Source organism: Phaenicophaeus curvirostris, chromosome 16 (assembly GCF_032191515.1).
Source record: "Phaenicophaeus curvirostris isolate KB17595 chromosome 16, BPBGC_Pcur_1.0, whole genome shotgun sequence".
Lineage (NCBI taxonomy): Eukaryota > Metazoa > Chordata > Aves > Cuculiformes > Cuculidae > Phaenicophaeus > Phaenicophaeus curvirostris.
The window spans coordinates 9,413,019-9,437,428 of record NC_091407.1 but is presented as its reverse complement, the minus strand read 5'-3'; the positions used below and the strand labels follow the sequence as shown (position 1 = coordinate 9,437,428).

General features: G+C 55.3%; 1 protein-coding gene across 8 annotated transcripts in view; it reads right to left on the bottom strand.

Moving 5' to 3' along the window:
* Positions 1-208: 208 nt before the first annotated feature.
* GRID2IP (Grid2 interacting protein) overlaps positions 209-24,410 on the bottom strand; it is a 39,126-nt gene continuing 14,924 nt past the window's right edge. For 3 of the 8 annotated variants that reach the window (XM_069869960.1, XM_069869965.1, XM_069869964.1), the window contains 20 exons: positions 22,738-22,992; positions 21,135-21,220; positions 20,660-20,729; positions 19,159-19,253; positions 18,011-18,194; positions 15,359-15,513; positions 12,943-13,044; positions 10,759-10,856; positions 10,100-10,217; positions 9,452-9,768; positions 8,404-8,817; positions 7,520-7,607; positions 6,174-6,263; positions 5,259-5,455; positions 4,674-4,829; positions 4,083-4,169; positions 3,436-3,565; positions 1,961-2,079; positions 1,065-1,229; positions 209-652 (listed from right to left, as the gene is read on the bottom strand). In XM_069869960.1, the coding sequence (XP_069726061.1) occupies positions 581-652; positions 1,065-1,229; positions 1,961-2,079; positions 3,436-3,565; positions 4,083-4,169; positions 4,674-4,829; positions 5,259-5,455; positions 6,174-6,263; positions 7,520-7,607; positions 8,404-8,817; positions 9,452-9,768; positions 10,100-10,217; positions 10,759-10,856; positions 12,943-13,044; positions 15,359-15,513; positions 18,011-18,194; positions 19,159-19,253; positions 20,660-20,729; positions 21,135-21,220; positions 22,738-22,992 (2,998 nt within the window). In that variant the 3' untranslated portion in view covers positions 209-580. The remainder of the gene's footprint in view (positions 653-1,064; positions 1,230-1,960; positions 2,080-3,435; positions 3,566-4,082; positions 4,170-4,673; positions 4,830-5,258; positions 5,456-6,173; positions 6,264-7,519; positions 7,608-8,403; positions 8,818-9,451; positions 9,769-10,099; positions 10,218-10,758; positions 10,857-12,942; positions 13,045-15,358; positions 15,514-18,010; positions 18,195-19,158; positions 19,254-20,659; positions 20,730-21,134; positions 21,221-22,737; positions 22,993-24,410) is intronic. The other 5 variants (XM_069869961.1, XM_069869967.1, XM_069869966.1 and 2 more) reach the window with 3 other exon arrangements.

Here is a 24,410-nt window from a genome sequence, read left to right as displayed (position 1 = left end):
AAGGGCTCAGAAGGGGATTTGAGAGGAGCTCCTGGGGAGCTGGCACTGGTGGCAGCCCTCACTCTCCTACACTCCTTTCCTCCCTGCCCTGCTCCAGCTCCCCAGGGTGACTGTAGCTGAGGTCCAACCCCAATCCTGAGGCTGGCGTGGTGAGCGGTGCCTGCCTGGGGAGAGCTGTCTCCTGCACGGGCTCCTGGCACAGCCGTGCCCAGGCACTGGCTGCGGGAAAGGTCTCCAGCTGCTGGGGCCAGTTGTGCGTGTTCTGGAAACGCGGAAGAGTGGAGTTTTGTCCAGGTGTGTCTGAAACCCTTTGCTCGGTAATACCCTGGAAATGGAGGATGCTAAGCAAGCTGTTGCCAAGCCCAGTGTGGTGTTCACCTCCTTGTCCCTGTGCCTCACCCTCACATCCATCCACCATCACCTACAGTGCCTTTTCAGTGTCCCAACTGCCCCGACCCCTCAGTCCGTGGTTCTGCTCAGTGGTAGCAGCTGACAGCAGCATATTTACAACCAAACTCAACGGGAGCCAATTGCACTTTGTTGGCAAGAAATTGTTGCACCTCACGTTGCTGCAGACTTGTCACCAGGCAAGGGGGGACGTCATCCTGGGGCTGCGCTGGCTCTCGCCGACCTGCACGTCGCTGAGGGCTCGCTGCAGGGAGAGAGCAGAGAGCAGGAGCTGAGGATCTGTCAAGGCAGCTGGGGTGGACAGGGAGGATGATTCAATAGCACTGGCCACTGCAGACTTAATTCTTCCCAAGTTTCCCCCTGGACAAGCCCTGAGAGCCAGTGCAGTTTCTCCAACCCAGCTTTTGTTAACCAAGAACATCAGACAATGGCAACAACTGCATTACCCTCCACGGGGCCAGCGCTTGGACCATCAGCCCTCAGCCTCCTGCCCTGGCCAGACAGCTTGTACCTTAGAGAAATTGCTCTTTGCAGACACTCAGGCACACGTGCTCACAAAAACTGATCTCAGTCCCACAGCTCACATGCTAGTCAAACACTTCACTGGCATCTAACAGGAAACCCTTTGCTGGCCGGCTTTGAAAAGCACAACTCACCTCAAACTTGCTCATGAACTCTGCAAAAATGCCAAAGAAGGCTTCGGAAGTGGTCATTTTCGAGTCTTCCCCAAAGAAGGACAACACCTTGCTAAATTCTTCCATGGCCTTGTGCTGCAGGTCATCCAGGGACCGCATGGCAGGCTGGGCACTCTCCAGAAAGGACTGAGAGCCAAGGCTTAAGGAAAATCAGCTGTACTGTGGAGCTCGTACAGAACATAGAATCATAGAATCACCAGGTTGGAAAAGACCCACTGGATCATCAAGTCCAACCATTCCTATTCAATACTAAACCATGTCCCTCAGCACCTTGTCCACCCGTCCCTTAAACCCCTCCAGGGAAGGTGACTCAACCCCCTCCCTGGGCAGCCTGTTCCAGTGCCCAATGACCCTTTCTGTGAAAAGTTTTTTCCTAATGTTCAGCCTGAACCTCCCCTGGCGGAGCTTGAGGCCATTCCCTCTTGTCCTGTCCCCTGTCACTTGGGAGAAGAGGCCAGCTCCCTCCTCTCCACATCTGCCTTTCAGGTAGTTGTAGAGAGCAATGAGGTCTCCCCTCAGCCTCCTCTTCTCCAGGCTAAACCCGCTGGCACGCTCAGCTGTCCCGAGCAGCAGTTCTCTGGAAGGAAATACAGCTCGGAAAGCTTTCTGGCCTTGTGGCTCTGGGTTTCTGCCACGCAGAGGCACATTTTCTCACCACAAAAGCTGTTTCCTGTGCTGGCTAAGAGTGAGTGGGGTGTGGAGGTTTCCCCCAGCGTCTCACTGAGTGCTGAGATGGTGCTTTCTTACCAGTTGGACACAGCCCCTTGGCTTACCAAGGAGGCGTAAAGGCAAATGGATGTTTTTTTCTGGAGGACAGTAAGTCATGGTGATGTTTTACCCCTTTTCCCGAAGGATACAGTCATCACAATTGCAAATCTGTCCTCAGCGGTGGCTGGCATGTTGTGACAGGCCATCTGTATGTCACTGACGGTGGTGTGCAGGTCCTTTAGGTCCGCCGTTAGTGTTCTTTGATTCACTATGTGAAAAGAGAGGAGAGAACATGATTCCATGATTCTATGAATCTAAGCTGCCTGCCTGCATGGCTCTGCACAACCTGTCCATGTTGTCCATGGGGTGGTGGACAACCAGACCTTCCTGTCAGCCTCCACCAGGTCACCAGCAGCCACTGATGGGTGCTGGGGCCAAGAGATGAACCTCAAAAGGAGCCTGGAATGTGGTGAGTGCAAGGAGCACGGAAGACTCAGCAGCACAAGGGCAGTGATGGACACACAGCATATTTGGGAGGGGACAGGAGGGAGTGTAGGGGACAGGAGGACAAGTGGTAATATCCAGGCTGCTCTCTGTGGCATCTCTTCACAGCACCAGCGTTCAGGAGAGCGAGGAGCAGTTCCAGCTCCTTGCTGCCTTGGATGGCCAAGCCTTAGCTCTTCTACCAGCAAGGGAGAGGTGGCCTGCAGCCTATCAGGAGGGTCTGGGCTCCGTGCTGCAGCTGGGTCAACCTGTGTCTGCCCGAGAGCGAAGCTGGGAGCCTTGGCTGGCACATGCCCTGAAACTGGGCAGGAGTCTGGGCAGCAGGGAATTTGGGACAGAATGTTATTGAACAGGACAGACACAAAATCCACCTGGGAAAGCTGCAGGTGCAGACCCTCATCAGGGGGCAATTTACATCTCTAGGCTTGAGTTTTCTCCTTTCTCTCTCCTGTGTAGCACTAATTCCCAAGGGAATTCCTCACAAACAGCAGAGGATGATGTGCAAGGAGCCCGCAGCCCGTGCTCTGGGTGCAGCCAGCATCCGACACAAGGGGATGGACACCAACCCAAATGTCACAGTGGCTGTTTTTCATCGCAGCCAAGGAAGCCGTGTGGTCCTTGGGCAACCTGGCATACCTGCAGCTGGACTGTGAACTCATAACCTGCGGGTGCTGTATACTCTGTACCACACGCGATTGCAGGCAGCAATAATTGCCCCCAGCACTGGGAAGGCTGCACACCAGGCATGGAGAGAGACAGAGGCTGGGTGGAGCAGCCCAGCTCCCAGCTCTTCCTCCTTCCATGCCTCAGCTGCACTACTAAGATAACTCTGACCTTGGGAACCACTTTTACAAGTCAGAAGGAAGGGTCAGGTCAGGTCAGGGAAAGAGCTTCCTCAAGACAATCCCATGTGTGGCAGCATGGGATGGATGGAACCTCCTTGGTCACTACGCTCATCCCTTCCTAGCCCTGTCCCCTCACTCGGGACCACTCCTCATTCACCTGGGCTGCCATTCTCCTTGTGCCAAAGCTGTGCAGCTCCTGACAGATTCCATACCCGTACAAAACCAGAAGGCAGTGCAAGGGGACATGGAGCTAGCAGATGCTTTTGTTCCTTTACCTTTGGCAGCGAGCGGCACTGTAGGAAGATCCTTGGCAAAGCCCAGGAGCTCTGGGAAATGTTGGCTAAGTGATTTGGCAAGGATGTGCAGAAAGGTGGACTTCCCATCCACTGTCTTGGTTGTGTTCAGCTATGGCAAAGCAAAACAAGAGAGGAGATTCCCAGGTGGAGGAGAGCAGGTTTTGCCAAGCACCCAAACACGCAGGGGCTTCTCTGTGCTGCTCTGCTCACCCCGCGTTCACATGCGTGTCAATTCCCAGCTGTGATATGTGGATTAATGTTTAAATAGGACATCTAATGCTTGCACAGTACATTACACCCAGATTAGCGGTGTCGAGGTGCTAAGCAATGCCTCCCTCCAGCAGGCAAGGGGTGTCCCCCCATGTCCCACCCCTCAGTAGTCCCACTGAGGATAAAGATCTGCGATTCTGCTCACACCCAAGTGTGGGTCTCAGTCCCCAGAACGATGAGGGACCAGAACACTACTGGGGCCCCTCTGGAGTCAGCTTTGCACTTTGATCCCAGCCTTCCCCATTTTGGGAGCTGCTGTTCCCAGGAGCCTCGTGTGAGGACAGGCAGGATAAACCAGCACTAGGAGCTCCTGGGACTGGTACCCGCTGTACAGGAACAAGCATGCTTCCTCTTACCTCAGTGAGAAAGTTGATTTTAAAGCCTGTTGTTTTGCCAGTCTTGGGCTGCCCGTTGTTCAGATAGTTCCCCATCGCCAGCACAAACTGCAAGGAGAAACCTCAGTGAATGACTGGCCAGTGACCTCTAGCACTCATATAGTCCCATCACATTCTGCACTCGCTTGTGGGGCGCAGAGACCAACACTGTGGTAGGAGCAGAGGTAAAAAGTCTCCCTCTGCCTCCAGGGTGGTAGGAAAGCAGCTTTTTTTGTGCCAGGTCATTTCTGCTAAGGGCTCTTGTACTTGTGCGTGGAGAGCATCCTTAATAAAACCTTATCAGTGGATTTGATGAGGTGAAGGAATGCAGGCTAAAGGCAAAACCACCACTGCCTCTCTACACACTGATCATCCCATCACCCACATGAGCAGCCACAGCGCACTGGGAGGACCAGGGTTGTCAATGAGCCCATCAGCACAGGAGCCCCACGGGTCGGCCCACGAGCTGCTTGGCTGCTTGTGAGCTGCCTGCAAGCTGCCAAGCTGCCTCACTGCCTGCGAGATGCAGGGGTGCCTGCAAGCACTGTTACCAGAAGTAAGGACTGTTCTGACCTCCAAGATCTTAGCCAGCTTCTTGCTGCTTTTCAGCTCTAGAGAGGCCTTGCAGATGCACTCGTAGCTGGCTTTGATCTCCTCTGTCTTCTCCTGCAGAGTGGTCTTAAAATGCAGGCTGCGCAGGCGGATCTTGTATTCCGGTACCGACAGCATCTGAGAGCAAGAGGAGGAGAAAAATACTGCTGTCACCATTCCCCACAATCCCTTCTATGTGGTGTTTCTCCTGGCAGGTTCTCCTGGATATGAGAGTGGGATCACTGGCTTAGCACGGCGGTATCACAGAGCAACTGGGGCGGCTGGTGTCACTTGCAAAGCACAACCAGTTTGCTGCTGCAGGACAGGGAGGTTTCACACCGATGTCCACAAGTCACTTTGTCACCAGGAAGGAAATCAGAGTTAGGCAAAGTCACTCTGACTGTGGAGTAAGCATCACCGCATGCTGTGGCTGTAAAACAGCTGACGTGGTGTTGGGCTCTTCACCCAAGTGATGGGTGATAGGACAAGAGGGGAGAGCCTCAAGCTGTGCCAGAGGAAGTGTACATGCACACCTCACTCCTGGAACACATCCCTGCCCGCAGGTACCTGCAGCACAAACTGGTCGGGTTCGCTCAGCTTGCCGGGGTTCTCCTTGTAGCTCTGGAAGCGCTGGACTTCCTTTTCATCTGGGGCGTAGAGCAAGAGCTGCTTGATGTGGGAAGGCTCCAGGCGGTCCGTCTCCATCGTCATGAGGATCTGGCGCAGCTCGATGTGAGAGAGCTTGAGGTGGGCTATCAGGATGGCTAGGGGGAAGGGGAACACATCAGTTGGGAGGGGACCCCGCAGTGGCTGGCTGTGCACCAGGAGGTGAAGCTCAGTCCCCACCGTGTGAGAGTGGCATGGACTTCTCCATGTGCCCGCACCAGCACAGGGTCAGACCTGGGAAGGGGAAAGGCTTTCTGCTTTCCAAGGGCCTGTGGAGGCTGCATGGGGACCCCAAGGACTCACTCTGGTCCTGCAGACCCCCAGGGTACTTTGGGTCTGGACATCACCGGTGCATCAGGCTGGGCTGCACTGGAAACCATCGCCAGTGCCTCCTCCTCTCCCACCTGCCCTGTGGCCAGGGGTTCGTGGGAGCCCACCAAGCCCTTCCTCCCTCCTTCCTACCAGGAGCACGACCTGGAGCAGTGGTACTGACCATTCCCCGGTGGGCAGCAAAGCAGCCCCCAACACTCACCGCAGGGCCATGCAAGCTCTTCCCCTCTCCCTCCCCAGGCCAATGAGTCACATCCCATCCCAATCCTCGCTTGTAAAGCCACCTTCTTCCCCCTGCCTGGGGATGAGCCAGCTGGGAGGGTCTCTAGGCTGCAAGAAGAGCCCAGACCAGCAGCGCTGGGCTGGGATTGCGTTCATGGGATTGTGCTCATGTAGCCTCCTTCCTTTTACCTTTCCAGTTCTCTACATGCCCAGTCCCATCTCTGGGCCCACTTTGGGTCTGCGTTCACCGTGATGTTTACTTACATGTGTTGTAGGCCTTTTTGTGGGACAAAATTTCAACCACGTCTTTCTTTTTAAAGTTTTCAGGCATGAGAGTTGGCTCTGGAAGAGAAACTGAAAGATTTAATCACAGGTAAGGATAGGCTCAACCGGCTCCAGCAGGGAGAAATCTGCACTGAAAACAGCGAAACCATGAATGAGAGAGAGGAGAACTGATGCTTTGCACACAGCAATGGCTCCGGGAATCCTTGAATTCTGTGATTCAAAGATCTCCTCAGTGGAGGACTCAGTTGGAGCTGAAAAAGGTAAAACGAGAGGTGAAACACACAGGAAATCTCAGACTGCCCAGAAATATCCCAAGAGAAATACTGCCCCGAGAGTAATCCCGCTGCCAGTCCCTTCTCCATGTGCCCCCTCCGGCTCAGCCCTGCCCACGCTGCCATGTGTCCCTTGCAGGAGAGCTCCGACACCCCCCTGGCTGTTTAGTTTTCCCAGAGGAAATAAGGCAGCAGGAGGGCATCAATGTCACCCCATGTCCCAAAAGCCTCCCCCGATTCAGCAACCCCAGCCCGGACCCACTCGTGGGGTCAGCAGCACCCAGAAAAGCTGGTGGGTGGGTGAGATCGGCCGGAGGGTCTGCAGGAGACCCCAGTTCCAAAGCACCAGAAAGGCTGTACTGGCAGGCACCTTCAGACCCCCGACACAGGTTTTGGGGGGAACGAACTTATTATATGTATTAAAAAAAAAAAAAAAAAGTTGCTTGTGATGCTGTCTACGGGCAGACAAATGTTTTCAGAACTTTTTCAGGGCTGAGTTCTCAAAGCGACAGAGCTGCAAGTCTTGTTTGCAGCCGTTGCTGCTCCTGCAGCACAACCTGGCGTCCACGCGTGCTGACAGCCCGGCTGCCTGGCTGTGCAGCAAAGACCGTAAGGAGCAGAGGCTGCACACAAACAATTATAACACGTGGGGCAGGTTTGAGCTTCTGCTGTGCTGCAAACCAGGTGCCTCGTGGCACCAGAGAGCGGTGCTGGCACACGGGTGTCCCTCGCCGCATGGCAATGGCTGGGCATGTGCCATGAGAGCCGGGAAGCAGCACCAAACACGACAGGGAGCAAAGCCCTCCGGAGGAGTTTCACTGCCCCGATCGACTGAAATGCGGACAGAAAACAGATAACGGCAGTGAAGAAAATTAAGGGAGACTGTGAAACGATCTTAATGATGTGCTGTGCCAGCGGCAACACCATCCTGAGTATGGATGAATGCTGTGATGCTGAGACCAGGCACTGCCTCGCTGCCCACCCAGCCCCGATTCCTCCCAGTCCCCGGTTCCTGGCCGGTACCAGGACCTGTTCCAGGGCTCAGATACTTACTTGTAGGCTTCTGTGTCCCGAAGTGCAGCTCCAGGTCGAGGTATTTGACCATGTCACTCAGCTTGTCATAATCGGAGTCTTCCCCAAGCTGTGGGAAGAAGAAGAATCAGGGGCACAGGGCACAGCCCGACACTGCCCACCTGTGCTGACCCCTTCCCTTTGCCCCATGCTCAGCTCCGTGTCCCCAGAAGAAACCAGGACAGGTTGGTGGCACTGTCCTGTACCTAGAAATTCAGCCATCACAAGCCCTGCACAGAAACCAGAGCCTGGTGAACCGCTCACCTCTTACGAGGCAGTTTCAACACAAGGCGCTAAGCCCATCTGGTGGGACTTGTTCTCATTTCAGAAGAAACCCAGAGATTCACCCCATCACCGTGTCCTCGCACCCTGCAGCTGGCAGCGCTGCCCTGTGGGTTCATTTGGCTCCTGGCACAGCTGCAATCCCACAGAGCACTGCTGCATAACTGAAGAACAAAGTCAGAATCCTAGAACTTTCAGAAAAGTGAGGTTCTGGGGAGACCTTAGAGCAGCTTCCAGTACGGAAAGGGCCTCCAGGAAAGCTGGGGAGGGGCTCTTGATCAGGGAGGACAGGGACAGGATGAGGGGAATGGTTTTCAGCTGAAAGAGGGGAGATTGGGTTGAGATCTTAGGAAGAAATGTTTTGCTGTGAGGGTGGGGAGGCCCTGGCCCAGGTTGCCCAGAGCAGCCATGGCTGCCCCATCCCTGGAGGTGCTCAAGGCCAAGTTTGATGGGGCTTGGAATTGGATGGGCTTTGAGGTCCCTTCCAATCCAAACCATTCCAGAATTCTATGGGTTTTTTTGCATACAGAAATATCACCAGACGGCAGTCTGGATCCGTGCCCCCTACCCAGCCCAGGCCATACCTGCCCCCAGATGGTCCCTTCCGAGTTCTCCACCTGCTCCCACCGCAGCCTCTTGACGCTCATGTGGTTGGACTCGCTCCTGCGGTGCAGCAGCCCCCGGTGCAGGGGGGGCGCGCAGGGCACCGGCGGGGGTGGTGGGGGGGGTGGCGGGGGTGGGATGGGGTGCAAGTGGCTGACCAGAGATTTGGGGGCAGGTGACGCGCTGGCCTTCACGGCCTCTGCCTTGGTGGGGACGGTCGGGGGGTCGTGGAACTGCAGGGGGGGCGGTGGCGGTGGGGGGCTGAGCGGTGGTGGGGGGATGTGGTCCGAGAGCGTGGAGTAGGTCAAGGAGCTGCCGTCATCGCTGCTGCTGATGTACTCGCTGCTGCTGACATCGTTGGTGACGTAGCTGCCCTGGTCATCGTGGAAACTCATCTGGGTGAAGGAGAGGTGGGAGGATGAAGGTGGCATCTCACCCATCACCCACCTAACAAGGGGAGTGGTCCCACCCATCCCTTGACCCCTCTACCACCTGCAGAGCCCCAGGACATGTCCCCAAATGCTCTGCACCCTTCCCAGAGCAGTACAGGCTGCATGGTGGATGCTCCATGGCTGGAGCACCTCTGCCCCGAGGACAGGCTGAAAGAGTTGGGGTTGTCCAGCCTGGAGAAGAGAAGTCTCCAGGGAGAACTTAGAGTAGCTTCCAGGACTAAAGGGGGCTGCGAGAAAGTTGGAGAGGGGCTTAGTAAAAAGGCGTGGAGTGATAGGAAGAGGGGTAATAGCTTTAAATTGAAGAGGGGAAGATTTAGACAGGACATAAGGAGGAAATTCATCAAAATGAGGGTGGGAAGGCCCTGGCCCAGGTTGCCCAGAGCAGTGGTGGCTGCCCCATCCCTGGAGATGTTCAAGGCCAGGTTGGATGGGGCTTGGAGCAACCGGAGCCAGTGGGAGGTGGTTTGGAACTGGATGAGCTTTGGGGTCCCTTCCAACCCAAACCATTCTCTGATTCTGTGATTCACTCTATGATAGACAAAAACCATGCACTGAGCCACCTTGGTGCCACACTCACCTCCTCATAGTCATTCTCAGGGGTGAGGAAATCATCCACGATGGTGACTCGGTGTCCCAGCTGCTCACTGAGGGCATCCAGGAATCGGTCGGTGTCGCGGCTGCGTGGGGGCCTGGAGAAGGTGAAGAGCTTCTTCCGTCGTGACAGAGGGCTGAGCGGGTAGCTGCGGTGCTTGGGCGATGGGGCTGGGCTGCTGTCGAGGCTGACATAGGGGTTGGACTCAGTGCTGCTTGGCGAGGCCACGCTGCTGTGCAGGCGGTAGTAGCACTGCTGAGAGTCACTCGGCCACGAGATTGCTGTCCCTGGCTTGCGAGCACCTGCAGGACAAAGCATTGCTGAGGGGTCCTGCACTGGGTGCCCCCTGCAGCCCCTCACCCCAGGCTGTGATGAGCCCCAGCGCCGTGCTCGATGGGTTGTGGGTGCTGGGCTGGGCTCCCATGGGATTTGCCACCCCAGGCAACCCACAGCTCTCCTACAGATGCAGTTTTGCAGGAACCATCACTGGGCTCACACTGGTGGCACCGTCACTGCTTCATTATGACACCAAGAAAGATGTCTTCTCCTCCACCTGCCTAGCCAACACCACCCACCTGAGACACCCCCCACCCCAGAAGTGCCTCTCTCCCACCGTGGGATGCCAGACGCTACCTGCAGCGTGTGCCAGCTCTGGGGCAGGGGGTGATGCTTTGTGCAGGGCAGTGTTACCCATCTTGCCAGCAAAGCTCCCGATCAGGCGGTTTTCCAATTCTGCGTAGACAGCTGACATCTGAAAAAAGGGCAAAGAGCTGCTTAGAGGAGAGTTTCACCCCCACCCAAGGCTGCTCTGCCTTTGCTGAAGCTCCCCAAGAGCTTCTCGCTCACAAGGCTGCAGGAAGATGCTGACAGGCACCAGCCTTGTTAAAGCTAATTAATTGCCCAGGGCAGTGATCTCGGAGACAAGCTCTGCGGCAGGGATGTTGTCAGCCACCAGCAGGTGTTTACATGTGAATCATAGAATCACCAGGTTGGAAAAGACCCACCGGATCATCGAGTCCAACCATTCCTATCAAACACTAAACCATGTCCCTCAGCACCATATCCACCAATCCCTTAAACACCTCCAGGGAAGGTGGCTCAACCACCTCCCTGGGCAGCCTCTGCCAGTGCCCAATGACCCTTTCCGTGGGCACATCCTTCCCCGTTCCCTTTTTCCTACATCAACACGGAAGGAGTCTAACTGTGGACCTTTCCTGCAGATGCAATGGCCCCGTACACGTCAGCAAAGCTCTTCCCAGAGTCATCCCTCCCTCAGCCCCACAAGGGCGCACCATTTTGGGGTTGGGTGTCTCCGGGAGGGATGTGCCATCGCCAGCCTGTCTCTCCCCAGGGATCAGGCGAACCGGGACCTCCACGGTATCACTCTGGCCTGCCAGGGAAGGAAGAGAGAAACCAGTCAGGAGCTGCTCCTCCTGCTTCTGCCCCTGGGGCTCTCGATGGTCCTGACCCATCAAGGCCCCTTCCAGAAGTCACCTGGCTGTGCAGCATGGCATGTGCTAGAAAACAAGCACAGCTGAGACAGAAATCCTCCTATGCCTTGCCCTTTCCACCTCCGTTTTCGCTTTCCTTATAAAACAAGAGTATTAGTTGTTTCTCAGTCTACCCAACTGGTAGATTTGAAGCTGCCTGTAAATCCTCAGCACCAGAGCAGGGCTGCAGCGAGGTCAGCGTGATCCTCACTGGTGCTGCACAGCAGGATGGTCGCATGAGGAGCTCCCATGGCAGCATCCCAAGGGTAGAGACGTTATCCAGGGCACAGGTGGGAGCTGGCACCATGTTGAGAGCTCTCCAGGCATCAAGATGTTGCAGTGTCATGAGCATTTCTTTCTTCTTGGTTTCTTTTCCTTCAGCCCCCCGGTAGGTGCTGGGCACCAAGACAGTCAGGGTTACCACACGTGGGAGACGAAATGGGGCTGTGCAGGGGACATGAGGAGCATGGGAGGTCTGGATTCCCACAAAGGCACAAGGGAGCTCACTTGGCTTGGCTTTGATTTGCCCGGCTCCAAATGAAGCCCTGTTTTTCCAGTTCCATCCATGGAGGGCTTCTTTTCAGAGGTTAATGCCTGCAGCAGGATGAGCTCTCAGAGACGTGTCCAGGCCCCCAGTTTATCTCCAGGGGTGTGAAGGGCTGCCAGGAGGAAGCAGTTTGCAGCCTCTGCTTTTCCCAAGCTGCTGGACACGTTCCCTCCATCCACAACATCCCCATCCCGCAGTCAGGGCTGGGCTGAGTGCTGGGGAGCGCAGGCAGAGCTTTGGAGAGCCCAGCCGAGCAGCTCTGTTCACACCAGCACCGCACCGGACCCTGTACCCAGAGCCCAGCATTTAGTGGCACAAAGAAAGAAGATTCTAGGTCAGACATAGCTGGCTGTAAGGAGAAAGGGCTCTGGAGTAGGGCTTGTGTCGGGAACAGGAGGTGCAGCCCCTCCTGCATCACCACCCTCCCCAGGACTGAGGAACATGGTTTGTGTAGGAAGGCGAACCAGGAGCCCCTGGGGCAGGATGCTCCCCACAGCCGCTCTACTCTTTCAGCAGGACAACCAAGGACAAGGATGCTCCTCCACAGCTGGTGAACATCTGCACAAGCGAGCAGCTTCCCTCCAGCATTTGCAGCTGTCAGACACTCTCCGTGCTGTAATCACAACCAAAAATGTTCCTCAGAGGCAGGTTAGAGCATCTTCCCCAGCGCATCTCCAGCGGCAGCCTCCCCAACGGCTGAGGAGCACCGTGCTCCAGGTGAGGTGTGCTGGGAGGAAGGAGAGCAGCCGGAGCACCTGGCTGGTCACGGTGGGGAAGGTCATGGCAGGGACGTCATGGGCAGAAGCCGTAAGTACAAGTCGAGTGGTGTTTGCAATCAACCAAGGGCGATGGAGGGATAGTCAGGATGCCCTGTCCTGACGTGGGAGAAACGAAGGACTGAAAACACAGCCAGCAGCCTGGGGTGCATCTAGGGGAGCAGCTTAGAGGTCTGGGGGCTGCACAAGGCCCTGTAGCTGCACCAGGACAGGATTTTCAGAGGAATGGGGAGCTATGGGTCTTCTCTCTGAAAAGAGGGAGGGTTCATGCCATGAGTGCAGTTCAAGAGTTTCAGAGTGGCATTGAACCACGACCATCTTCTTCATATGGATTCCACAAATACTGTTTTCACTGTGAATTTCATGGTGCTCAGGAAAGTTCACAGTTGAAGTTATAAACTTTGCCTCACAGAGTGGAGGGCTCAGACCAGCAGCATCAGCTCACACTGGAGCAATGGAAGGGATCAGAAATTATGCTCAGCCTCAGCCAGAGTGGCCTCTTATTGGAATTGCTTATTTCAACTGTTTCTAAAAACACAGATTTCCATTCCAGCCTCCAGTCTGACCTGCATCTTTTCCCTCTGTTCGTGCTCAGGCACATCCACCAGGACCCAGGTTCCTCCTCCCGTGGAGGGAATCCCTGCGCAGCCCCCCATCACCCACCTGATGTCCCCCCTTCCTCGGGACGGGGGGTTCGAAGGCTTCCCCGGCACAAGGAGGCCCCTCGAACAGAGCTGCGGTAGCGGTCCTCTGCTTCTGGCTCAGCTGCAGCAGAAAACACCCTTTGTAAGGCATGGCCAGCACATGCTCGACCCCGCAGCTCCCCTGCTCCTCCTCAGCACAGCACAGGCTCCCCAAGCCATGGGACTCGCAGCTGCGTGGGACTCGCAGCTCCTCTCTCAGCTCTGCACCCAGCACCCCTGCACTGCCCGTTCCCCCCAGGCAGCCGCTCACCCCATCCTCTCGCTGGCCCTGAGGAGCAGAGAAGGTTAGAAATGCTCCTGCCAGCACAGGGCAGGGGTGGATGCCTGAAGATGAGCCATGCAATAGCCTTTGCCAGCACGATCAGTGCCCACCAGCTTACGGTGTGCACGAAACTCCAGCCCTGAGGTAGGAATGGAGGCCAGCACCGAATTGCTGCCTGGAAGAACCACATTGTCTATGGGATTGGTCTGCGTGCAGTCCAGCACGACAGTGCAGAGGCTTGGACTCAGCAGGGTGAAGATACCAGGGCACCAGTCTCCATGGTATCCAACAGACCAACACAAACATCAGAGATCGCCACTGAGTTTGGAAGAAGCCCAAATGAAGGAATAACTCAGATTCAGGGATCAGCCATCATGCCTCCATGCATGGACACACACATCATACACCAGAACTTCATGTGGTCAGAAACTGCCTCTTCCACCTGAGAACTGAAAGGAACCAGGGACCAGCCTGTGACCTGGAGACAACAGCCTGGTCCTGGGGGATGTACTCCCGTGCTTTCCTCCTCTGCCAGTGGCTGCAGATACCTGCTTTCTATTCCTGAAATACAGCTGCAAACTGCAAATATATCAGCTTCCTCCGAGATCTTCTAGAGTTCATAAACTCATTTTTTGGGAATAAACAACATGTAGATTGGGCCGTGATTCTGCACACACAAAAGCAGTGGTGATTGAGAGTGCAAATTAGGTGAGGAGATACCCAGCAGGGAGTATTTGCCCCAGGACTTTGAGCTGTTTCTCCCTGCTGTGCTAAAACATCTGTGCTCCTCCGAAAGTCTCTCTTCAAGCAACACCTCTTTCTACCTACACTGAGTCTAAAATAAGTGCACTGACACAACATAAATAGCTTAGAACAGAAGAATTTGGAAGCAATTAAGAAGTCCAAATTCGAACATTAAGACATTTCACTCCGAATTTGCCCTCACTTTGCTGCTGCCTGACCGTAAGCCCCTAATCCTCAGCAAACCACAGCTGGTTCTTGCGTTGCCATGGCTCCAGGTGACGAGAAGGTGGATGGGAAGGAGGAGAATTGCCTTCCAAGTCTGTCTCTTTGGGAGAGCAGTGCTCCCGGGTGGGCACTTGGCTGCGGGGGTAGCCGCACTTCCCACCTCCTCTAACCATGATGCCTGCGCACATTGCCAGCTGGAGACATCCCGAGGAACACCACCATCATCACTTATTCTGTTTCTCTGACCTCAATGCTGCCCCTAAACCTGCTATTTCATAGAATCATAGAATCGTAGAATCACCAGGTTGGAAAAGACCCACCGGATCATCGAGTCCAACCATTCCTATCAAACACTAAACCATGTCCCTCAGCACCTTGTCCACCAGTCCCTTAAACCCCTCCAGGGAAGGTGAATCAACAACCTCCCTGGGCAGCCTCTGCTAGTGCCCAGTGACCCTTTCCATGAAAAATTTTTTCCTAATGTTCAGCCTGAACCTCCCCTGGTGGAGCTTGAGGCCATTCCTGCTCATCCTGTCCCCTGTCACTTGGGAGAAGAGCCCAGCTCCCTCCTCTCCACAACCTCCTTTCAGGTAGTTGTGGAGAGCAATGAGGTCTCCCCTCAGCCTCCTCTTCTCAAGGCTAAACAACCCCTCAGCCGTTCCTCATAGGGCCCTCCAGCCCCCTCACCAGCTTCGTTGCTCTTCTCTGGACTCGCTCCAGAGCCTCAACATCCTTCTTGTGGTGAGGGGCCCAGAACCGAACACAGGATTCAAGGAGCGGTCTCACCAGTGCCAAGTTTCCATTCAGAACTTCCTAACCTCTGACAACCCAAGCAGCTTCCAGAAACCTTTTCCCCCAAGGCAACATCTCAGGTGCCATCTCTCCCCTCCAAGGCAGAGTTTCCTTCCAAAACTACACGGCTCCATAGCACAGCAAAGGTAACCTCCCACCTGACATTTACAGCTCAGCCTTATCTGTCACAGGAGCTGGAAACTCCTCTGCGCTGCTCTGCATCCCCCTCGGTGCGGGCAGCGTGTGGGCTGGAGCCAGGCAGGGCACAGCCACAGCCACTTGTCCCTCACCACCCAAGGATCTGGTGGGACTCAGCGTGTCCATGCTGGACCACGGGGACTTTTCCTCTCACCTGCCAAGGACTTGTAACCAAGAAACCTGGCAATCTTTTGCTGGCAGTGCTCCTGCTCTTCGTACGTCAGCAGCTGGTAGATAAACTGCCAAATGACTTGCTTGGCTGGTGTGTCCAGCACCGGGTACACATCCACAATGAGAGTGTCAATGTTCCTGCAAAACGGGAAAGAGAGGGCTGGGCAGTGAGCACATCCCTCTGGCACAGCCCCACCACGCTTCCCCGGGCTCCGATGAGAAAAGCAAACACCTGGGGACTGGCAGCACCTGGTTCGTGAGTCAGCCAGGGTGTCTGTGCAGTAAGAGTGGGGAAAAGAGCACCAGAAAGCAGAAAGAAACCCTGGAAAGACACGAATCTTAGGCAGCAGCAGGCAGGCAGGCTCCAGGAGAACTGCATTGGAGAAGGTGGCTGGGCTAGCAGCCTCACCGTGTTGGAGGTTGGGTCCCAGGTTGGCTCTGGGTGTGCAGAGACAAGGAAAGGGCTGAACACCTGGTTCGGTGAGGAGGATAAAGCAGCCTTGGGGATGAAGGCGGTCTTGGGTCAGAGAGCTAAAGCCAGGCTGCTTTTCTACCAAGAAACTAAGGTGGAGATGATGCATTAAAGCTCTTAGCAAGTATTGCAGCCTTAATGCAACGGTAAGAACATCTTACAAAGAGCTGGAAGGAGATCACTATGTAGGAACAAAGCTGATGTCCTGATGTTAATTGAATGGACCATCACTGCCTTCCAAGGGCCAGGGACCTGCTGTGCAGGAGAAAGCCAAAGGGTGAAGAGGCTCAGATGCTCCAAGGCCTTCATTACTGAGGATTTCTCAGAGTCAGCAGGGAAGAGAAGCAGTAGGAGCCATCTGGAGTCCGCCAGGAGTTCCCTGCTAAGTTTCTCCCTAGTTTTAGACTCATTTGCCTTTTCTGTGGAGCTGGGCGCCACTCCTCAGCTGTCAGAGGCCTGCTTCCCATTCAAAAGTTCCAGCATTGAGGAGGAGCTGCTGACACAGGTGGCTGCAAAGCCCCTGCTCCTCCTGGGTGGTGACCAGGGCCAGCCAGCTCATCACCTGCAAACTCCTTGGGGGACAAACCCCAGAACAGGGCTGTCCTGACTCCATCTCCTCTGTTTGCCGCTGAGCGATGCTGATAGCTACATGATGCAGTGCAAAAAACATAAGCTTCAAGTCCCTTCCAGCCCAACTCATTCCACAGTTCTATGATTTGAGGATTTCCCTCCTCGTTGGAGCAGATAGACGTCACAGCTGGCTTGTCTGGGACAGGCATTCAATTAGGTCATGACGAATTACTGTTAAATGGAGCAGCAGCCTCTGCACTGAGCCATCCAGGGCAGCTACAGGCAGAATGATTCGGCTGGAAGACAAGGTGGGCAGGTGAGCACCAGCGCTGCACCTCCTGCCCACAGCCAGCAGCTCCGGGGCAGGCAGCCGCAACAGCCTGAAGACGAAGCATCATGTGCTGCCCTGCACTTGAGGGGCTTGGGGACTTGATTTGTGGCACTGGGGGTCCCATCCTTGTGCCTCTGAGTGAGAGCAAATACCCTGCTAGGGTGACATTTCCTCGTTGCAGACCCTGAGGACTGGATCTGCTCCCACAGCCACTGCTCCACGGGCTGAAATGCCCAGCGGGGAAACCCCGTGGAGGCAGCGCAGCCTCAGGAGAGCACAAAGCAGTAAGTTCTGCTTCACTGCAACAGCGTTTGTGACCACGGGGCCTCAAGAGGGTTCACTCAGCTGGTCCCAAGGGTGGTTATGCAGCTGTGCCCGCCAGCACCTGCAGGTACTGAGGCAGCTCGGCGGGCAGCCCACGCCGTGGTGCGCAAGAGCAATGCCACGGCTTTATACTCAGTAATTCTATTCTCTCTTACCATCAGCAGCCTAAATACTGAGGACTTTACCTCACTTCCTTCTCAAACTGGAGATCTGCATCCTCTAATCCTTCAGGTTTTACACCAGCAGGAGCCAGCCTGGCTGGAGCATCCACTGCTCCCAAGGAGCAGCCGCACAGCCCCGCAGCTGCGGGAAGAGGCAACACGCGTCTCCCAGTGCCCAGAGGGATGGCTTATTTGCCATCGTGCAGGAAGGTTAAAGATCAAGGACAGAAAACAAGGTCACTGTTGAACATCTTGAGTCTGCCAGGGGCTGGGTTTTGACCCTCGCAGCAGGGCGGGGAGGATGTTCTCCACCGCAGGACGGGGGCTCTGCCAGCCACAGCCGTAACTGCTCTGCTGCCAGGGGAAAGCTGCAGCCAGGATGCTGAGAGGAGTGAGAAGAGAGGATGAAATGCAGTGAGATTTACAGAAAGAGGCAGAACAGGATCTGTGTCTGTCAAGGACAGCCAGAGAACAAGAGAGCCCAAGCTGGGGGGGACCAAGGTTGCTTTGAGGGATTAAGGAGGGACTGAATTAACCTTAAAAGCTAAAAATCTGCCCTGTCCTCAGGCAGGACACCTGGTAAGAGGTGGGTTTGTGCCCTGTGGACACGCACAGTGAAAATCACAACTGGGGAAACAGAGAAGAGAATTACAGCAGGGCTCAGTGCTGACAGCCTCGCAGCTGAGGTCTGTCTTCTGCTTGGAGACCAACTCCGACATGGGCATTGCTACCAGGCCAGGTACCAGTGTTAGAGGAATGGAGCTGCTAACAAGTTACCGATGTTGGAAGAAGCCTTCCAGCGCTTTGCAGATGGTATAGCGCTCAGGTGGAGTCAGCAGGTGCTCCAGCTGCTGGTTGAAGGTCCTTCCTTGGATCTTGATGCTAGAGGGGAGGATCTCTGCAACCCACTGCAGGGAGGTGAGGGCGGAGGAGGTGCTCGGGGAGTCAGCAGAGTCAGAGTCTGCAAGGCGCAGGTAGAAAGAAAATAGAAAATTCAACAGACAAAGGGCCTTACTGACAGGTTAGAAGGCTTGTCCCAAAACCAGGGGTCGGTCCAGGGGACAGCCAGGGTGGCTGCACCCAAACACCACACGTGCTCCATAAAAATACATGTCCTAATGTGCTGATATAGACACTGCCACCCCAGCAAAATCAGATTTCAGTCTGTAGACAGCCTGGTGGCAAGGTGAAATGGCTCATTTGGAGCTGTGCCTGCCCCTGCCTTCCTCCTGTGCCCAGGATCAGCTGCTCTTGAGTTGTGGCTGTTGCAGTAAGTCCATGGACCACAATAGCTAACGTGAAGCTCAGGAAAGCCCTTTGCTGCTCTAGAGGGGAGAGCCAGTCCCTAATTCCTGTGCCTATGCATTGCGGAGCAGCACCCCAATAATGCACTGACCCTCCTGCCTCCGCACAGCTTCAGAAACATCGAGCTCTGCCCTGGGCACAGTCCTGCCCTGTGGCTGAAATCACGCTGACAGCCACCCGGGTTGCCCCCTCATCTCCTGCTGGCTCACTCCCCAGCAGCAGGCTAAATTATTCATAACGGCAGCAGTTCTGAACAGCACAGTCCATCCCCAACTGTGGGATTTGCACAGCAGCCATGGATGCACGGGGTTGGATTACTTTGGTCAAGCACACGGCACAGACTGCTTGGAACAGACAGCGGCAAGGGCTGTCAAGGACAATCATACAGCAGGATGAACCCTTCTGGAGAGCAGCCAAGTCTGAGATTAAGCCCGATACCAGAAAGCAGGCGGCCACTCGCCTTGGTGAGAGGAGCAGCGCTCCAGGCAGCGTTGGGCTTCAGGAATTGCATCAAACCCATGGAGCTGACCGGAGGGGGTTGGCAATTCCCTCCTGCACAGGGAATGCGAGAGCCAGCGTGGGGTTCCCGCAGCCCCAGACCCTCTTCCCCGCACTCTTACCGCTGGAGAAGTTGACGACGCCCTCTTCCACCACCAAGGTGGGCATCGCCCCGCTGCCCTGCAGCATCGACACCACCTTGTCATGGGAGCAGTTCCTGCGGGCACAGGAGAGCTGGGGTCAGGCTGCCAGCCCGCACAGCAGCTCTGCAGGCAGCTGGGGTGAAATGGAGTTTGCAGCTGCCTTTAGCACAAACCCCCTCATCTTTCTGCTCAGAGCCAAGCGGTGCTGAGCCCCGCTGCGACTCTCCACCTCTGCTTGGGTCTCTGTGCCGCACAGAAAAGGGCTTCCCTGAGGGACAGTCTGAATCTCACCCCGGGGCCAGGCTCTCTGCTGTACCCGCAGCGAGGAATAACCACAGAGGCTGCCTGTGAGCACCCTGCGGGGCTGCAACGCTGGCTCTCTGCCGTTAGATTAAACCACGCTCAGACCCAGAGGGCAAACTTTTCATTTAAATGATACGGTGCCATGGGGCTCTCCTTGCCTGTCCTGATTCTGCCTGAAAAGAAAATGCAAGGTGGGTGTAAACTGCATTTTTGTAGTGGAAAAAAAAAATCTTGGAGTGCCCTTGAAGAAAGGTACGGGCCAGCCTGGGACAACGCCTGCCAAAATGCGGGCTCCGAGGACAATCTTCGACTGTCTCCTCTGTTTTCTGGCAATGCTGCATCAGCCAACAGCTCGCTGGATCAGCTGAAATGTGAAACCCCGAGCACTGACAGAAGCAGCATCAGATATTTAACCTTTAAATATTCATCACTCGCTCTTATCGTGTAGCCTCTTCTAACCCTTCGCTCTTGCTTTTTTGTGTGGTGAGACCAACGCGAGGAAATAGGGGCTGCGGACACTGCGTTGTCGAGGGGCACGCTCGACGCTGGCTCGATTGCTTTGCTGGGCACAAATCAGCTTCTGGGTGGAAATGTAATTGCCCATGTGTGTTTAAGCTTATGATCCCAATCTGGGAGCAATTCATGGGCTCGCTGGTGCTCTGTTCCTTTCAAAAGCAGAACCCCAGGTGTTTAACTCATCCAGCTTAGCTCACAGTGGCTCAGATCAGGTGGATTGCAGTTGGGACTCCAGTTCTCTATAACTGGTCTTGCATTATACATGGTTACCTGCACAGAGACCTCAAAGGAGGAGCAGGGATGGAACCAAAATAGTACTGCTAGAGCCAGCCTTTATCAAAGAACACCATATGGGGCACAAACACACACCCAGAGCAGTGGTGGCTGCCCCATCCCTGGGGGTGTTCAAGGCCAGGTTGGATGGAGTTTGGAGCCCCTGATCCACTGGGAGGTGTCCCTGCCCATGGCAGGGGCTGGAACTGGCTGGGTTTTGAAGTCCCTTCCGATCCAAACCATTCCAAGATTCTATGAAAACCTCTCATACACCTAGGTACACAGCTCTCGGGGGTGACCAGCTCTTATTTCTCTTGCGCGTAAGTAAATGTGTGAACATGCACGTGCTTGGCCACTTCTCACCCCTAGGGCCCCTCGAGCCTCTTACCTCATGTCCAGACCATTGAGGAACAGGATTCGGTCTCCAGCTTTGAGTGCAGCCTTCTCAGCCGGGCTCCCTAAATGCAGGGGGAATGAGAGGGGCTTCAGCTGGCAGCCAGGGATGGGGTCCCAGCTCTCCAGCCATGCCCAGGGACCCGCCCAGGGCAAGGCATCCACTGCAGCTGGATTATCTGCATGGACTGGGCTGATCACCAAGGAGAGCAACAAGCTCACATTGGAAACACAGGTGTGATTTCAGGTTGTTCACTGAACACACACAATTTCCATCTTTCAAAATGGAAAGTGCATAAAGCCAAGGTAAATTGTCCCAAAGACACCAGTTGTTGAACTCATGAAACTCCAGCACTGAGCCCGCTAAATTCCCTTTTGCTATTTTCTAGCAAACAGCAGGCACTTAGATTTCATGTTCAGACCAGAGATGAATAAGTGTCTTTGAATCCTGTGGCTGGCAGTTGTCTTACCTGGCAGAACAGACTCGATCCACACCGGGGCATGGCCGCGTAGCGTGAAGCCAAAGCTTCTGTTGCCTTTATAGACTCGCACAGTTCTGCGGGGGAGAAAAGTAAATGTGAAATCAGAGTCCAATGAGTATTTGGCTCCTCCAAAGCCCTGTTAGGCTGGGTATCTGTGGATTGCCCAAGGTCTTGATGCTTGCTGTGTCCCCACAAGGTCCCCTTCAATGCTGAAGTGTTAAATTGTCCTGTTGGCCGTGCCCTGCCTGCAGGGAGAGGGGGTGGCAGGTGGGTGCAGCCCCCGATGGACACAGTGCAGCTGCCCACCCAGCAGCACCACCAGCCCAGACCAGGGAGCAGGGGGAGTCCACAGTGCTGAGGATGCACGGTGGGGTGGGATGGGATGGGGACAGATCCAGAATGGCCCAGGTAAAGCCTCAGAGAGGGCTGGGGGATCTGGATGCTCTGGGGGCAGAAAGAGACGCTGCTGTTTCAGGGGCGAAGCCACCGAGCATGGCCCCTTGTTCTGCATTAACTGCCAAATTCATAAAACCAGTCCTTCAAATTCAATGTGGTTTTGAAGCAGAACACGGATATAGGTTATATATTGCATAAAATAAGAGAAAGAACATGGTTTAGCGAACAAAGATCTCACAGGCTGATGAGAGAGAGATTCAATTCAGCCAGGAAATTTTGGAAGGAGCATTAGGAACTCTCCCTGCTGGGAGGCTGATTGGAGCCGGGAGCCTTTCCCCACAGGGAGCTGGGGGAGGCAGCATCACCGAGATCACTTACAACCAGAAAGCCTGTTGTAGGGACCGATCCTGCACTGTCACAGAGGGAGACTGTTCTGGAACTGGATTTTGGATAAGCCACACCAAAAATTATCCTGGCAGGAAGCTGTGCTGCAGCCGAGCACCCTGGATACAGTGGGAGGCTGGGGAATAGCTCTAGACATGCCTGTGGCAGTGCAGCCCTCCCAGGAGGATTCCCCAGCTGCACTGGCAGCCAAATCCTGCTCTCTTGTCTGCGAGATGGAGACGGGAGAGGAGCAGGAGCCAGCACTGCTCCCTGGCCCTTGTGGGCTGCTGAGGTCTGGCCATACAGTCCATGGAAACTGGGTTAATCCCCTGTGCACCAGTGACTGACACCCACCCGGGCAGGGCAGGATAATGCTGCCTGCTCAGTGCCTCAGTGTCCTGCACCTCCCTGGCACGGCTGGGTACCCCCATCCCACTGACACGGGGGTGCCCAGCACTCTCTTGGCATTGCTGGAGACCCTGCATCCCACCAACATCACCAGGCACCCTGCTGCCCACCCAATACAAGAGCTGACATCCCTTCACAACCTGTGAGTGCCCTCTCAGCCCCACACGTGGCTCATCCCAGCAAGCCCTACAGCAGCAAGGGGGCAGAAAGGGTGGCCTGGAGCAGGGACAAGGGGTGTAAATATTCTCAGCCTTTGAGAGGGAGGGGGGTTTGTTCATCCTGCCAAAGATCAATCCTTTCCTAGCGTCTGCTCCCTTTCCCTGGCATCCTGCCCCCATGCCACCATCCATGCAAAACCAGACACTGCTGCTGTGACCTCGAGGGTGTCCAGGAGAGGTGTTACCTGCGGGCAGCCCCCGAGGCCACATTGCTGGTGATGAGCGAAGTGGTTTTCCGAAGGCTTTTGCCAACCTCCTCATAGCTGCGGGGCACAGAACTGGCACGGGTGGACACGAGGAGCCGCTCCTGGTGGTCCTCGCTCCGGCTGCGCCGCAGGCGGTTGCTGTGGTGCTCGCTCTTGGAGCGGCAGAGCTTGCTGATCAGGCTCTGCGACACCACCTCGTCAAACCGCTGCCGATGCTTCTTGGGGATGAAAATCCTGGGGAAAAGAGACAAGGAAGATGAGTGAGGCTGGGGCAGCCGTGGCCCAGAGCTCTGGATCCAGCTGTACCTGGAAAGGAAAAGTCAGAGCAGCCTCAGTCCCACCCAGAGCTGCAAATGACAAGGCCAGGGACACCAGAGATGCTGGGGACACTGTTCACATCTGCTCCATCCCACGCACGTCTCCAACAAAGTGAGGGAGTCAGAACTCTTACAGCCAAGCAGGAGGCTCACACTCATTGGGAGACACTGGTTCTGCAGTGACGAGGATGGGCACAGTGACGCTGCAGGCAAGGGGACACCAGTGGGAGCTTGCTCCACTTCAGGTCACCTCTGCTCTGCCCAGCAGGCGCTGCTCTGCCAGCAGCCAAGTGGCCTCCACCCCCCCTACAATGACTCCATGGGACCCTCAGGGATGCACAGTAAGCACAAAGCAAGATCCCAGGAGGGGGCAAAGAGAGTGCATCTGCACTGACCAAGGCTTCACCCTTGTAACCCCAGGAGATCCTTTTTCTTCTCATTCTCCCATCACAACAGTGAGACCTCACCCCGCTCACCTACTCCTGCCCCGCCATCCGCACATCTGGGGGCTTCTAGAGGAGCTGTTTTCTCGGTGTGTTTCTATAGCAACTCCTCCCTGCACCCATACCGGGCTGCGTGTCGCAGCTGCATTTGCTCGTTAGACAATATGGTCTTGTGAGGTTCATTAGTGCTCTTCACCTCACGGAGCATGAGAACGCGCTCCCTACATTAACACAAACTCTGACACTTGCAGCGGTGAAGGGATGCGAGCATCGCTTTCAAACCACCCGAGGAGCACGTATCCTGGGGGAGCTCTAACTGGGCCAAACTCGTGGCTGGCAGCAGAGGACACAGAGCTCCAAGGGGCTGCATCCTCCTGCCACCAGCACAACGCGGCTGGGACAACTGCTGGCTGCTAACGAAGCAAGGCTGGGTTAGCAGGAGTGTCCCACAGGTCTTCCCATCCCTCAGGCAGCTTCACCAAAGGAACTCAAAAGCTGGGGTGAAGCTGGAGAAGGAGGCTTCAAATCCCAGATCTACCAGGACACCTCTGTTTCCCCTCAACAAAAGGCAGAACTCAAAATAAGAGCTGCTGCTCACACTGAGTAGGAGCAGACAGATCGCGAGGCTGCCGCACGCTCACGCGAAGCAGTTGGTGCTAATTTAAAATAAGTAACACGTTGGTACAACTCATAGTCAATTGATGATTAAGCAGCAACTTAAAAAAAATAAGAGTGAAATCGTGCTAATAAACGGTTCCCCCAGCTGTAAGTGGGGATGCAGGCTGCCCCGGCCCCGTGGCAGGGGAGGACACAGCACGACCACAGCGAGTCCTGGCAGGACCCCAGCCCTGGGATAATTTGAGACTCCTTGCAGGCAGAACAAGCTCATTCC